General features: G+C 52.6%; 1 protein-coding gene across 10 annotated transcripts in view; it reads left to right on the top strand.

The window, feature by feature from the left end:
- Window positions 1–15479, top strand: part of Cfap46 (cilia and flagella associated protein 46) — a 79572-nt gene that overhangs the window by 17940 nt on the left and 46153 nt on the right. For 9 of the 10 annotated variants that reach the window (XR_010063190.1, XM_063281014.1, XM_063281011.1 and 6 more), the window contains 12 exons: window positions 454–644; window positions 5358–5586; window positions 5826–5946; window positions 8505–8628; window positions 9194–9324; window positions 9928–10049; window positions 11135–11268; window positions 12174–12386; window positions 13123–13288; window positions 13430–13582; window positions 14311–14418; window positions 14993–15159. Coding sequence is in view for 9 of the 10 variants with exons in the window: in XM_063281014.1 (XP_063137084.1) it covers window positions 454–644; window positions 5358–5586; window positions 5826–5946; window positions 8505–8628; window positions 9194–9324; window positions 9928–10049; window positions 11135–11268; window positions 12174–12386; window positions 13123–13288; window positions 13430–13582; window positions 14311–14418; window positions 14993–15159 (1859 nt within the window). In the remaining variant the exon portion in view is untranslated. The remainder of the gene's footprint in view (window positions 1–453; window positions 645–5357; window positions 5587–5825; window positions 5947–8504; window positions 8629–9193; window positions 9325–9927; window positions 10050–11134; window positions 11269–12173; window positions 12387–13122; window positions 13289–13429; window positions 13583–14310; window positions 14419–14992; window positions 15160–15479) is intronic. The other variant, XM_063281010.1, reaches the window with a different exon arrangement.

The following is a 15479-nucleotide window of genomic DNA, read 5'->3' as shown; positions in this document are numbered from 1 at the left end:
GAGGTGTCTGAGAAGACAGTAAGTGTGTGGTTTGAGGATGTGAGTGTGTTACACAGCTCCTGAAAGTCCAGCCTCTCTGCTGGGAAGGACCCATCATACAAACCAGAGGTGATTCTTCTCCAGTAGTGAGTGAAAGGTGTAAGCCCTACCAGGTAGACCCCAGTTAGAAATAAATGGGCTCTGACTCCACTCATGCAAGGAACATGGTGAGCTATAGCCATGTCTAAGCCTTTTGCCTGAATGTCTTAGAAGGAGCCTGCTACAGGACAGGGAGGATCATAGTGGCATCCCTAGAGGGATCGGATGACCTGGGGATGGCTTACGTCTGACCCCATAATCTGCCTCTTCCTCTGAGTGCTGTCCCCAGCACTGGCTGTTCCAGGTGGTGACCATGGGTGGCTTCCCATCCTAGCCTCACAGCCCTCAGCCAGTCATTCACTGTGCCCCTTACAGGAGCAGCTGATTATCATAAAGAGACTGGACAACATACTGCAGCGGGCCATTCGTCTGGGTAATCCCACGACCATCCACGTGCTGTGCACCGCACAGTGGAACATCTGCCTACCCCTGCTGCAGCGCAACCTGAGGCACCACCTCCGGAAGCCGCTGACCAACATCGCCGAGATTCTGGAGAAAGTTGATAGGTGGGCGCCATTTGTTCTGTACATGGGGAGGACTGGAATAGAGGGTTTTTTTTTTTAGTACTATAAATAGAGCCCAGGATGTGTGCACCCAGTTCTCACCATCACCTGTAGGGTAGACTGAACACAAGCCCAGCTTCACCTGTTCAGATGATGCCTTCCAGTCACCTAGGCCACCTAGATATAGAATCCGTCAAAGCGTGGTGGTGGGGTTGTCTGCAGAGACTCGTGAATGTATTCTCAACAGCCACTGTGGACAGGTGGTGGGCAGGCTATCATCATAAGCCAGAGACCCTTCTTCTGAGTGTAGCTCCCTTTGCTCACTGCAGAGTCTCTCATTCCGTATCCACACCAGTGCTTGGTTGTACTGATCCCTTGACGTCAGCTGTACTGCGAACGCATATTCATATCTGACATTAGGTGTTCTCCATTTCCCTTTGTGAGCAAGCATCTTTCCTGGGCTGTTGATGTTACTTCGTCTCTCTGTTTTGTGGCCTGCCTGCTCAGATCTTATATCTCTGTCAGTTTGACACCGAGGTCTGTAGGCACACATTTTTGGCAACCTACTTTTAATAAGGGCTCAGCCTCTCCTCTAGCCCACCACAGCAGAGGCAGCGGAGGAGAAAAGTTATTAGGATGGGGGAAGCGGACCTGTTCAGCGATAGTTCCTTGGGGGTGACCTCAATCTTCTTTGGCTGCAGTTCCGTCCCATAGCCAACACCAAATACGACTCAGCAGCTGCAGACTGGTTCTCTAGGCAGGCAGACACCAGGCACGAACACCAACTGGCCTGAGGTGAGGCTGGGAAACTCTGCAGGAACCTCACTCGCAGTTCTTGGGCAAGTTTCTCTCAATGGTGGTGTTACCACAAGTTCAGTTCAACAAAGTTATGTAGGACAAACCAATACATGCGTGTCATAAGTGAAGACTAGCGAGGCGGAGCAAACCAAACCAAGGCTCAGTGCTTGTCTCCCACTGTCTGTGGGTCATATTTACACTCCTTCATCAAAGGTCCTTTCTCATGTCTGCTATAGCAAAACATCCTCTCACCAGGTGTCTGCTTTAGCAAGATACCTTTCACCTGTGTGCCCCAGCAAAACATTGTCTGTCATAACTAACTTTCCAAAGAAACCAGGAGTTTCCACTCCAGAGGTCACACTGGCTTTACGAGTTAGTCGTGAGGTGCCTTTCTAAGCTCCCTTTCCAGCACTGCTGATACAGCTACTTGTCTTGGTGCCCATAATCAACGGTGAGATCATCCAGGCCCCGAGGGGTGCTTGTCTAGTTGTCTGTATTCTGGGAAGCTCTTCAGTCTGAGATAGTCCCTACGTCTGGACTGAAATGGGCAAGCCCTTCCCCAGAGCTCGGGTGGCCGTGTGGCTCGTGCTGTACATCCCTGCTTTTGTCAGTTATAAAGATCCCAGGGAGAGGAGCACCGCATGTCCCAGCCAGGGTGTGAGGCTACCTCATTCCCTTCACCCTGGCGGATGGACTCTCCACTAAGGCTGTGTTGCCTGGCCTGGCAGTCTATGTTGTTTGATGCAGACCCCAACATGCCTGCTCCCCGTCCGTGCCCACTGTTGCACATGTCTACCGTCCTTGCTTTGAAGTGAGTACCCTTCCTCTCTCAGTTTGCCCACAGCTCTATCCCCCAGAGCTAACTAGCTATTCTAGAACCCTCTCTTCCTTCTGTTAGCTTTCTTACTTCTATGTGTCTCTTGGGAGAAGGGCTCCTCTAAGGCCACTGTGGGGGCCTCCTTTACCTCACTCAGCCTGCATGGGGCACTGAGTTCTCATCATCCCTCTCCCCACCCGTGAGATGCCAGCCTTTGCCGCCATGGTCCTGCCCCACAGCTAGCCTATGCCTATTACTGGCAACCTTTTCATCCTAGGAAAACTGTGGCCTCTTATGTCCACTTCATTTTTGCAAATCTCAGGATCATCTCCTTCTTCCATAGAGCAGAATTCTCCAGCTGGGGGGCAGAGGGCAGGGGGTGGCCGTCCTGCAGAACAGGACATGGCTAGTGGACATGAACTCTGTCCCGCACCGTCTCAGCTTCAGAGAACATGTTTGCTATCGGATGCTGGACTGGCAGGTGTGGCATTCTTCAAACACCTGAAGGGCTTCATTCTCCTGGTCTCTATGACCACTGAAGGGAAGTCCGGTGCAATGTGGCTCTCTGTATGCATCTTTCCCTATTTCCAAGCGTGCCTCTTTAATTTTTTTTTAGCATTTTTGATTATAATATCTCAGGAGCCTTTTAAAACTTTCATGTAATTCAAGAATGTTAAATGATACTTTCATCAGATTTGAGGGATTTTTAGCTATAGTTTCTTTGAATACATTCCACTGTCTGGGGTGCTAGCTGTACACATGCAGAATATGGGGTGCTTCGTGCAGCTCCTAGGGACTATTTGGTTTTTAAAGTCTCGGTTCTTCCAATCCGCCCACTTCTGTTTCCAGACTCATGATCTTCCTGTCTGACCGCTCTGCTGCTGACCCGGTTCTGCTTCTAACCTCAGGGTGTCCATGCACTGGGCTGCGGCAGAACGGAAGCTTATCTGGTTTGAGTGCCAGGGAGAAACAGCCTACAGTTCCCATTGTTTGGAATAATAAGGGCTATCTAAACCTCGGGGAGTGGGTAGGAGTTTTCTGGATGGGACATTTTTAGGTCCATAAAGAGGAAGTTCGGGTGCTTGCTGGACATGAGATGGAGTTAAAGCTGTAATATGGCCACCGGGCCATGTGACTACCTCAACGGTGGTGGAGGTTGGGATTGCAAGGCTATGTGCATTGGTGCATGCAGGGAGAGAGAGAGAGGGAGAGAGAGAGAGAGAGAGAGAGAGAGAGAGAGAGAGAGAGAGAGAGAGAGATATCCTTACTCCTGCCGGTCTCAAGATGAGATCTTTTGGGGATTTGGACTTGTTTGGTCCAGGCCCGTTCCCCGAGTCACACAGCTCACTTGTCCCACACTCTGCTGTCATTTTGGCTAGGATGGTCCTCTTTTCACTTACCACAGCTCTTAGGCCAGTGTTCACTTGTTGCCACTATTTTCTCTTATTTGTGAGCAGTCGCGTGTGTATATCTACTTGCAAAGACCTATCTGCAAATCCCCAAAGCCAGCCTGTCTGCGTCCTGAGCCTGTGCTCGCTTCTTCCATCTGTGGGCGGGGCCATGACCGACGACTCTGTGTTAGGCATCGCGGGTGGAACCCTACGAAGTCTTTGCGGTCTTTGTTTAACACAGGGTCCTACCTAGCTTGCAGACAAGGAAGCCTGACTACCCTTGAACTTGTTATATAAATCAGGTTATCCTCCAACTTGCAATGATCCTCCTGCCTCTGCTTCCCAGGTGCTATGACTACAGGCCTGCACCATGAGTGCTGTTGCCATTTTAAAAGACGTGTTGTTTCTGCTTCATTGGCCAGTTCAGTGTTGACTGATAGCCTTAAAATCACATTGGCTGGTCCTCCTCTGCTCTAGCGTATCCCCGGCAGTCCAAGTGTTTCCCACACCCATCCTGGAGAGAATCTTCCCCTGAAGCAGGCTCTCTTCAGGCTGAGATTTGCGTTTTGCTGGGACAGAGGCACAAAGATCCCTGCTGTTCAGTTTAGCCCATCATGCTCGCCTGCTGCCTGCTCAACTCAGGAAACGCTGCGCCACCTGCTTTGCCTCTGGGGAAGGGGGGCTCATGGCCACTTCCCTGGTGAGTTTCCTTCCAGGGGACCCAGATTCCAAGCTGTACCTAGGAGCAGGAGCCCTCTTGCTGGATAGTTTCTCAGATGCTGCAGATGATGGGCTGACTATCATACTTGGAAGCAGAGTCAATCCTACCCTTGAGCCAGCTACCTGGCTTGTTTTCAGGTCATGAACTCACTCGTGTTACACCTGCTGGTCGTGGTTTTCATTTCTTCCCCTGTGGGCTTCTCTCTGTGAATGATCACTGCTGTCCGCTCCTGGGAAGGTTCACATGGGTCCCTCTTACTCCATCCACGGTAGGCACCAGGGTGCACCAGTTTCCTGCTCCTCTGGGTAGCAGAGCTCCCGCACCTCACAACACAGTCTCTCTGCTTCTCCGCACAGCCGCATGGTATGTGTGCTCCCCACGAGGTAGTGGGAATGGAACATCAGTGAGCCGTGGGCCGCTGGAGCATCTCCATCTAACAGGTTGTTAGCTCTGCATCCTGTGGCAGCCCTGCCATCACTACTGTACGAAGCTTTCATTCAGACGCAGGGCCCTCTCCAACCCTGGCTACAATTAGCCGTGGTGTGGCTAAGCCTCCTGGGCAAATGCCCAGCGTGTCCATCAGGCAGAGACAATGGGCCGCAGCACTAACACCAAGTAGTATGTTCCAGGAGACAGAGGTGCATTGCGGTGAGCAGCAGGGTAGCTGTGACATCTGGGTGACAGCAGGAAGGCTCAGCATGCCCCTGTGCTCATGTCATACTGGGAAGGAGCACATGACACTTTTCCTGTCGGCTTCTTCTCAGCCTGGGCAGAAGGCTCAGTGAGTTCATCTCCAGTGGTCCAAAGCAGCCATCACGATTTTTCCTCTCCCGCCATAAGGCTTCAAGACAAGATAGGAAAGAGGCCGGAAGGCAGGGTTCTGGTTACCCCTATCATTCCGTCCCTCTGACTGGTGGCCAGACAAAGGTCCCACAGGCTCACCAGCAGCCCACCCACCCTAGCTCCCTCTCATGTGCTGCTACCTCTAGTCTCATGATCCTGATGCGCTGCCAAGTCCACATGGAGATGGCATACATTGAGCAGGATGACGACCGAGTGGAGCCTGCCATTGAGCACATGCAGAAGGCCATGCGCCTGGACAGCCTAGGCCGCTACACGGACAAGATCAAGATAACCTTCCGCCGGCTGCAGCTGAGTACCCTGCTGTACCAGTCTCCCGACCGTCCCGAAGACAAGGCCACTATGGCCATTGAACAGGTGCAGACCCAACCCATTGTGTGGTCCAACCTCCTAGTGAAAACACCAAGGGGGAACTTGGGTCAGGGAGAGCCTACGGGACCACTTAGACCCAAGCGTGAGGCCCGGGTTCAGCTATCCAAGGTCTGTATGGCATCCAGGCCTGCGGGAGCTGAGTAAATGCCTTGAGAGTCTCAGCTGTCCCAGGGGAGCGGGAGTGGGGTGGGGCACAGATACCATGCACATCATCCTGTCTATAGGCAAAGAAAGCCACCCCGAAAGACAGTGCCCGGAAGAAGCGTGCAATCCTGGTGAACGCAGGCCTGGCTCTTGCCCCCGACACCTTCCAGATTGTGCTGGACAGTGAGAATGAAGCCAAGGGTAAGTGCCGCCCTCAAACTCTTTGCCATGGACCTTGTGGTGACACGCTTTATTAGTCACTGGAAGCAATAGAGAGAGATTGTGTCTACAAAGGGCTACTAGTAGCAGAATGCTACCCCCCCCCCCCAGGACTCAACCTCGCTGTTCTAGAGGCTGGACATGAGTGATGGCAATGTGGAGGGCTAGTCTCTCATGCTACCAGCTTCCTTGGCTTATAGTCATCCTTTCCTCATGGCCTCACTGACTGTCCTACATGCCAACCTCACTATCCTCTTTATATGAGGAGTCAGACTGAACAAGACACTGCCCCCATGTTCTCTTCAGCCTCATCACCTATTCAGACCCCATCTCTTGAAAACAAGACTTTATTCTGGAGTCCTGCCTGGGGACCTAACTCAGCCTATAGTGTCATATGAGGAATGAAGACAGTGGTCCTGGGGTGCTCTTTGGGTCAAAGCTAAGTAGATTTCACTTACCTGGCCCACTTACTTTGTCTCCAGTGTAGGAAAACATAGTGCTGTACCCTAGTTGGGGCTGCTGAGCCCAGCTTTCGGGGACAAGCCAGCAACTCTGGCTAGATATAGGCAGTGCCACTGTATCTAGAGCAGCAGGCAGGTCTTAGTTGGTGGGGGGCATCCTCCTGGAGCTCCCTCCAGCACAGCACAGCTCTGATGAAAGTCTTATAGGGACTCGAGCTTCAGAGACAACAGACTGAAGTTGAGTTGGCTGTAGCCCATGTTGTGGGTCCAAGGCCACAGGATGGAGAGGATGAAGTCATGGCCCTATGCTAGAATGATTAAAGCCTCTGAAATAGCCCTTCAGGTCCACGAGTTGTCTTACACCACCATCTGCTTTGGCATTTGCATTGATCTGGTTTTATTCTGACCCTCATGAGTCTGCACAGCCATTGATCTGTTGCCATCACACGGTGTGTCTAACTTGGTTAGTTCATTTTATGAAACAAGCGTAAATGACTGCCCACAAGTCTGCATTTTCACCAGAGGACGTAGCGCCCAGCGGTAGGGGATTCTGAGACTTACTAAGGTAGGGGCTCCAGTAAGGAGGCTACCCCAGCAAGTGGACACCTGTGTTACATAGGGGAGCACAGAGCACAACCCGGAAGGCAGTGCACACCGGCCCAAGCCCCAGCTTCCCCTCTGGTGTCTCCTGTGCCTGACTCTGCACTGGACAGCTGGCTCTCACCGTGAAGCGGAGCTCTGGATAGGTATTCATCTTAGAGCCGAAAAAGGATTCAAAGCCGCCACATGAAAGAGACAAGACTGCTGGGCCCTGAAATGGACAGTGGGTGCTGCCTGAGAGGACGGGATGTGGGGGCAGGTCAGAGGCCTGGTGCTAGTGAGCCCATATAGGCAGTCCTACATTTTTTGTAGCCTATTTTTATAATCATTCTTCTTGCCCACCACCTAGCAGAGGCAGTGGAAGAGGAAAGTTATTAGGATATGGGGGGAGTGGACCTGCTCAGCAATAGTTCTTTGGGAGTGAGCTTGGTCTTCTTGGGCAGCAGTTCAGTCCTGTAGCAATCACCAAACACGACTCGGCAGCTGCAGAACGGCCCTCTAGGCAGACAGGCACCAGGCATGAACCAGCAGCTGTAGTTCAGTCCTGGAGAAACTGCAACACTCACCAAATGACCTGAGGCAAGGCTGCAGAAGCAGCGAGCTCCTGCAGGAACCTCCCGAGAGGTTCTTTGGCGAGTTTCTCTCTGACGTCACCACCGCTGGAGATCATCAACACTATGTAAGGCAAACCAGTGCATGCCTGTCATTAGTGAAGAATAGTGAGGCAGGGCAAACCTAGCCAATGCTCCATCGCCACCTCCCACTGTGTGGGGGTCACATTTACACCCCTCCATCACTTGTCCTTTCACAAGTCCACTATGGCAAAGCCTCCTTTCACCTGTATCTGCTTCAGGAAAACATCATTTGACATAGACCACAAGTTTCCACTTCACCCTCTCTGATGACTGAAGGCTCCACACAGTGCATAATAGCTCAGTGCCATTGCTGGCCTAAAAGTACTGGTGATGCACTGGTGACGATGCACTGGTGACGATGCACTGGTGATACACTAGTGACAATGCACTGGTGACAGTGCACTGGTGACGATGCACTGATAATGAGGCACTGGTGATACATTAATGACACTGCACTGGTGATGATGCATTGGTGTTGCACTGGTGACTGTGCACTGGTGATGTTGCACTGGTGACTATGCACTGATGTTGCTGCACTGGTGATTCTTCACTGGGGAGGATGCATTGGTGATGGTGCATTAGTGATGCTGCCCTGGTGATGATGCCCTAGTGATACATAGTGACACTGCACTGGTGATGATGCCTTGGTGATGACGCTCTTGTGATGATGCAATGGTGATGATGCCCTGGTGATACACTAGTGACAATGCACTGGTGATGATGTACTGATGGCTCGGCTGCCCAAACCTCATTTGTAGACTCTGGGCCTGTTTGCCTGGCTCGGCAGTGCCATTCTATGTCCAACCCTGCCACGCTTTTCATCTCGGCCATCTTCTGCTTTCAGTTTCCATCGGAAAAATCAAGGGCCGCTTCACCTACCTCTATGCAAAAGCTCGACATCACACCCTCTGCGTGGACAAAGCGGCTGGGCACCTGCGGCGGCTGGGATTTGAGAATGACAAAGAGAGGTGGGCCAGCAAGGAGGGTCGGTCAGCTGAAACCTTCATCCAGGAACCAAGTTCATGGCTGCCTGGGACCTGTGCCAGATGACACAAGCCACCAATGTGCCACACACAGCCCCTATGCTGAGGGTGTGGCTTCCTCCTGTGGAACAGTTGGACTAGTATTAGCTCATGCTGGCCAAGCTCACCACAGTGACCCCTGACCCAGGGATACCCATCCACACCAAGTGTAGGGAAATGATTGATGTGGGAGCATTTCCCATTGTTAAATGACCAGAAGTGCCACTGGCAGTGGGGATAGGACAAGAGAGCTGTACATGATGTTGGGGACAAGCCTAGCTCTCACCTCTGGGCCTTGACCCCAGGAATTATTCCAGCTCTGACCTCTGGGTATGACCCCAAATCTCCCTGACTATCTCCCCACTCACACCCTCAGCCAGTGGCACCTCCATGTCTCAAGCCACTGCTTGACACCTGGATGCTATGGGGTGGCTTTCTCCTGGAACAGCCCTTCTGGGTGATCCTAATGTCACCTGTGTTTCCTTCTCACCACCTGGACCCTGATGAGCAGAATTGTGATTTGGGCTGAGCTGGCCAAGGTTGCCTGGCAGCAAGACGTGTGGGATGTCTGTCGCACGGCAACCCGCTTCTGCCTCCTGTATGACAATGCCAAGTCAAAGAAGTCCACAAAGCCAAAACGAGGTACACATCCTTGCCATGCATCCCCTGGCATATTGGGTCAGCTGAGCTTAGGGTTTCATGAGCCTCTGGTGGCTGTGGCACCACCAGTAGGTCCCACCAAGGGACACCAAGCAGCAGAGAGCCCGTGGCCACCTCTTGGAAGAGCCCTGGCCATGTGTCTGGGTTTAGAAGAGTCTTTTCACACATAGCAACATTTCTGAGTACATATTCGGTCAGGCCTCTGTATCTGTGAGCTTCACGGCCACAGGGTCAGCCACCGAAGCCTGGAAATATCCTGCTGAGCACACACAGCCTGCTTCCTGGACCTTTATCCCCTAAACATTCCCTTCATCAGCGATCCACACTGCAGTCACTGTCACAGTCAACCACAAATGACTTAAAGCTTAGGGGAGGACTGTACAGATTCCACATGGCCATGGCGCCATTTCAGAAAAGGGGTCCCAGCAGCAGTGAGTGGCAGCTATGCTTACAGCCGACAAGTAGTGGCAGTGATACCAGCCCATGCTGTCCTTCTTGAAGGGCTTGTCCCCCAAAGGGCTGGGCAGGAGCTGCCATGCTTTTGATTGCTTAAAAAGAGTCCCTTTCCTGCTGCTCTTCCCTCAGGGAAGAAGAAAAAAGGCATGGAGGGCTCCGTGACTGAGGGTCCCTCTGAGGTGGTCCTAAATAAGCAGATGTCCCCTGACCTGCTGAGGAAGATCGCAGAGGTGGCGTTCATTAGCGCTGAGGTGCGTCAAGGTCTTGGCCATTGTAGCTGCCAGTGTTGCTGTGGCCGTTAACACACCAGAGAAATTTGTTGTTAGGCTCCCCCCTGTGTGCGTGTGTGCATGCATGTGCACGTGTGCACACACACATACACACACACACACACACACAACTGTACGGTAGAGAGAGAAAATTAACTCAGTTCTCGAGGACTGCATAAGAAAAGAGTGATGTGTTGGTATACATTTTTTGTTGGAAATAATTTCTGAATCCTGGGTGCGAAGTCATATTTGAAGCTTTTGAAGGAGATGAGATATCTGCCTTATGGCTCCATGGACCCAGCAGAGACTTGAGCTGGAGCTCGGCTCCCAGCTCCAATAGGCTTGCTCCCTTACAGACAGGGATGCTGAGACCCAATGCCCAGTGCTTTTGGGGCTCTGCCCAAAGCTAATCGCACGTATTGCAACCCAGCTGCATCCAAAGCCCTTGAGTGTGAGCTCTCTGCCTCCATTCCGGGACCAATGCCAGAGGCACTGTTTTACCCTCACAGTGGCTACAACAATCTCTTTGGTCTTCCTCAGTGGACACAAGGCAGAGGCTCAGGCACACAGCTGTTTGTTCCATTAGAGTCTTGGGACAACATGACCAAAGCTAAAACTGCCAGATAGAAGAGACAAGAGTTGATATGCAGGAGATCAGTGGCTGAGACTAACTGGTTTACCAGTGTGGGGCTGGCCTGACCTGTGTCCTCCCACCCATCCCCCTGCTGGGTGGGCTTCATAGCCTTCGACGTGGCAGGGCAAGTTTAGGAGACTTCGGGAAATGAGCAGTCGGCTAGCTGCCATGGGAGAACATGAAGACTGTTCTCTCCCGCGGAAGCATAATGGGCACGGGCCATGCTTTTGAAATAAGCTCCTTTCTTGTCGAGATTCTCAGACTGGCCGGGTGGTGAGGCAGGTGGGATATGCGAATCCAGCATGGACCCCTTCTAACTTGTGTCTGGCTTTCTCAAAAGCAGAGTTTCAGGCAGGAGGCTTTGCTGTGTGTTTCCCCCAGGGCTGGCAGGTCTGCCTAGCAGTGACTTCTCTGACTGTGTTTTTCCTCCCAGGCCACCGTCCACTTCCTGCGCTTGGAAGGTATACAGCTGAACAACCAGGCCATTCCTCCTGAGGACTTGAGCCAACACCCAGCTGGCTATGTGCCTGAGCCACCAGAGAGTAATTCAGAGTGGATCACATACAGGTGGGTGAGAGTCCTAGCCACACTGTGGACCAGCGTTTCTTAACTTTTCAGGGTCACGCATCAGATATTTACTTTATGATTCGTAACTGGGAAGTAGTAATGAAAATAATGTTATGGTTGGGGGGTTACCACAACATGAGGAACCGTATTCAATGGTCATAGCATTGGGAAGGTTAAGAACCACTGCTGTACACCAAGTGTTTAAGAACCTGCCTCATTTGCCCAGGCCCAGTTGTAGTTGAAGTGAGCTGTACACATTCTAGCTCAGGATGCAACCACAGCCGAGATGGGCTTGGACAAATCAAACAACTGTAAAAACAAAGGGAAGACTAGAGACTTTAGCCACTCAATAAAATGCCCGCTGGGCCCCTGGTGGGAAGAAGTTGCCCGGCCTGGGCTGATGGGAGAGAATCACTTCCGCTGTGTGCACTGTGGTGAGCGGTTTCCTTGCCCTGCTCTAGGTACCGCCACCCAGCAACCAATGTGCACCCAGAGGCACGCACAGCCACAGAGTGTCTAGGAGCCAGGAGGTGAAGGCAGACCCAGACAGGGCAGGAGGCAGCCTGGGCGAGCGCTTAGGCCAGCATTCCTCTGCAAAGCAGAGAGCTGTTAGATGGGCCTGTAGGACTCATAGCACGAGAGGAACAGTGAGAGGGAGCTGCCAATATCTGGATAGGAGGGAAAGCCAGGATGTGGTGGCAATGGCTAGCTAGACCCAGGTGTGATCAGGGGCATTTGGGGACAGTTACATGAGTAGAGCAGAGCCTGAATCCCTGGCCTGTACAACTAGATGGAGATACCTTGAAGACTGGAGGGGGGATGACCAGGAGAGCCCACATTCACTTCAGCGGCGGTGTATGGGAGGCTGGGCATTGAGCTGACTGCTGCATGGTGTGTTGTTCCAGGACTTGGATAGAAAGTTTGTCACAGTATGCCATGAACAACTGGCTGCGCGCTGCAGAAGTTGGGCAGGAGTTAGGGGAATCCTGGATTGTGCAGAACGCCGTGGTCTATGTTTTGAACCACAACCGGCATCTCATCTTGGCCGGGAGGCAGAAAGAGCTGGTGGATTCCCTGTTCCACCTCCTGAACATCGTCAAGGTCACTGGATACACAGGGTGGGTGTGAGCACTCACAAGTGTTTGTGCTCTAGAGTCATAGCTGCGGGGTCAGGCATGACCACTGTAACAGCAATCAGAGACAAGTTGGCATAGGTCAGGCCTGTGCATGGAGGACACGCTGAGCCCGTACCACAACGACATAACCTCCATGGCCCAGAGAACTCACACCTGCCTCACTCCCCTCAGCTTAGAGGTCAGCTTAGGCCCAGGCACTCTGTGAAGTAGCTTCCATAGTCTTTACACCTTGGGCTGGGGCGGGGGGGGGGGTAGGGAGAAAGTGCGATTTCATAACTACATTTTTTTAAAATCTAGGTGAATGAGAAGTCAGAAATCTGAAAGCATTTGTGTTGGGGTGGGTTTGAGGCTAGCCTGGTCTCCAAAGTGAGTTCCAGGCCAACCAAGGCAACATAGTAAGAACCTGACAGGAAGGAAAGAAAGGAAGGGACGGAGGGACTGAGGGAGGGAGGGAGGAGGGATGGAGGGAGAAGGAAGGGAGGGAAGAGGGAGGGAGGCAGGAGGGAGGGAGGCAGGAGGAAGGGAGGCAGGAGGGAGGGAGGCAGGAGGGAGGGAATGAAAGCGAGCTGGACTCACCTATGGTCTATGTTCTAAAGCACACACACCCACTGTCTCACCCTTACCTGGAGCCAGAGTGAGCTGCTATGGGGCTCTGAGGTTCTGCATGGGCTAAGCACTGTTCTGCCCTGGCTGTCACAGCTCTCATATCACCCTCCAGGGACTCAGTCATGCTGGTCATGCTCTGTAATGCCCTTGCTCGAGGCCTGATCATCAGCTGGATTCCCACCCAGACACCTGAAAAGTCGAAAAGGAATGTACGCCCTACCTTGGTTCACGGTCCACTGGACTCTTCCGCTTTATCCGAGATCAGATCGGCTGTGGAGGTAACCCCGCCCTGCAGCCCAGGGGTGCGGCCACAGGAGAACCTGATGCCTGGGTGCACGGAGCCAGGCGGAAAGCTGGAGGGAGGAGTGCTCAAGGTCTCCCCTTAGATTTGCCTCACGGTGAAGATGTGCGTATTTTAGGTTTGTGAATTCGCACTGAACCTCACGAATGGGAACGTGCCGGAAGACATCGTCCCCACCAACGTACGGCAGCACCTCATCTCCACCTGGGTGAAGGCCAAGCAGCTCCTGCAGCAGCAGATTGGTCAGCGGCTAGCCATCGATGAATGGCAGGTGCTGAGGATGTTAGGACCCACAGACTGCCTTCCCCAGTGTTCTCATCATGGTCTTAGACATGGCCACAGTTGCTGGGAAGGGACGACTTCCACCTAGCAAGGTCTGAGGTTGCCCCCTCTACCCTCACCAAAATTGCTGCTCTTGTGAGAGCCTCTGAGTTCTAGGCCTCTGTGGGTGACCGACACTCATTGATAGTCATCTCCTTGGCGCCCCATCTTCCCCTTCCTCAAACACAAAGGCTGTGGGAACAGGTCTGGGAAGAAAGGAACAGTATGAACTCAAGGATCCCCACCACTTCCCTGACTCTGTGGCAAGGAAATCACTACAAGGAGCCGTAGGGGTGGGGAGAATGGGGGAGAGGAGAGTGGGGGAGGGGTCAGAAGATCCGATTATGCTGGGGCCAGGCAGTGGAGGGGTCCCTGAGAGACATCCCGTACCAGCGACTAGGACTCAGCAGCTTTCTCCCTCTAGAAAGCCCTCCTTAGTAGCCAAACACTGTCTTCAAGGCCCAGGAGTGTACAGACTTCAGACCTTGATGCTTAAGAGAATAATGTAGAGGTTGACTTTACCAGAATAGCCTAGGAGATCAACATTCCGAATACTGTGGTCTGGCTGTTCCTTGAGAACAGTGCTACACAGGGTTACCTCACAAGCGGCTCAGGTCTTCACTGCTTCCCTCCCCTGTTCCCTGGGCAGCTGGACACTTAGCCCATCTATCCTTCCAGGGTACCAATGAAGACATCAACTCAGTGACCAGAGTCCTAGTTGCCCTTGAGATGTACTCGTGCAACGGGTTGGGCCTCATGGACTTCACTGTGCCCCCCCTAGGTCAGGTGGGTTTCCCCAGGTGTCTCAGGAGGTAACTCAACAACCTCCATCCAGGAGAGGTGAGGAGGCTGAGGCTTGGGATCCTGCCTGAGGCAGTCAGCACTCAAACCCACATCCACATCCACATCCACATCCACATGGGCACTACAGTTCCCGCTGTATCCCGACAGCTGCCTTTGCTCAAAGCACACATGTCTGGCCTTCGTATAGAACCACCCTTTCCACTAGTGTGAGGAGGATGCTTCTCTGAGTGGCCTGTCTGTATTCCTCTTCTAAGACCTCAGCACAGACAGATGTACCTTGTCCTTGGTCTAGAGGTGGCTGTGTGATGGGAAATCGGTGAGCATGAAGCAGCCGAGATCAGTGTTGAATTCCGCATTGCTTCACAGATGGGTAATCTGTCTAGAACTACTTATGCTGAGTGACCCATGTCTGCATGCTTGCTAAGCATGTGCAGACAGCACGGGATTCATGGAGCTCTCTGGGGTGGTAGCATGGCCATTGTTGAGAGCCGCAGATCACTAGGTAGTCATTGTCACTAATGTGATGTCCTTCTCCCCTGCTTCACTCCCTGGTAAGGTGGTGAAAATGGCCTCCGAGTGCAATTGGTCAGACCATCTGGTAGAGCTGCAGACCCTGACACGCCTCACCCATTTCGCCTATATGGCTCATGACCACGAGGTCACCATTTCGTGTTCTCAGAATGCCATACAGATGGGCCTCAAGCACCTGAGGTTATTTGAACCGTAAGTGACTTCCACAATGATGTCCTAGAGGCATACAGTAACATCCCCCAGAGAAGTAGAGCAAGGAGTGAGTCCCCATGCCAGACCAGGGGCCAGAGGCACAGACCTGCTGTCCAAGGGATGGCTGGCAGGAACCTGGTGGTCCTTTGCCTGCTTCTGGCTGTGTGCTCTAGAACAACACAGGGAGCAGGTTTCATGAAGCTCAGTGTCAATGAGGACTCAGAGCCACATAGGCCTCAGTTAGGACGTCTATACAGCAGGTGCCTGTGTTGATCTAGCTAAGAGTGTATGGTTCTCTTAGTTGAAGCTACTGTGATACA

This window comes from Rattus norvegicus, chromosome 1 (assembly GCF_036323735.1).
Source record: "Rattus norvegicus strain BN/NHsdMcwi chromosome 1, GRCr8, whole genome shotgun sequence".
NCBI classification, from domain to species: Eukaryota; Metazoa; Chordata; class Mammalia; order Rodentia; family Muridae; genus Rattus; species Rattus norvegicus.
Note: the sequence above shows the minus strand (reverse complement) of the source record. Positions and strands in the feature narration are given on the sequence as shown.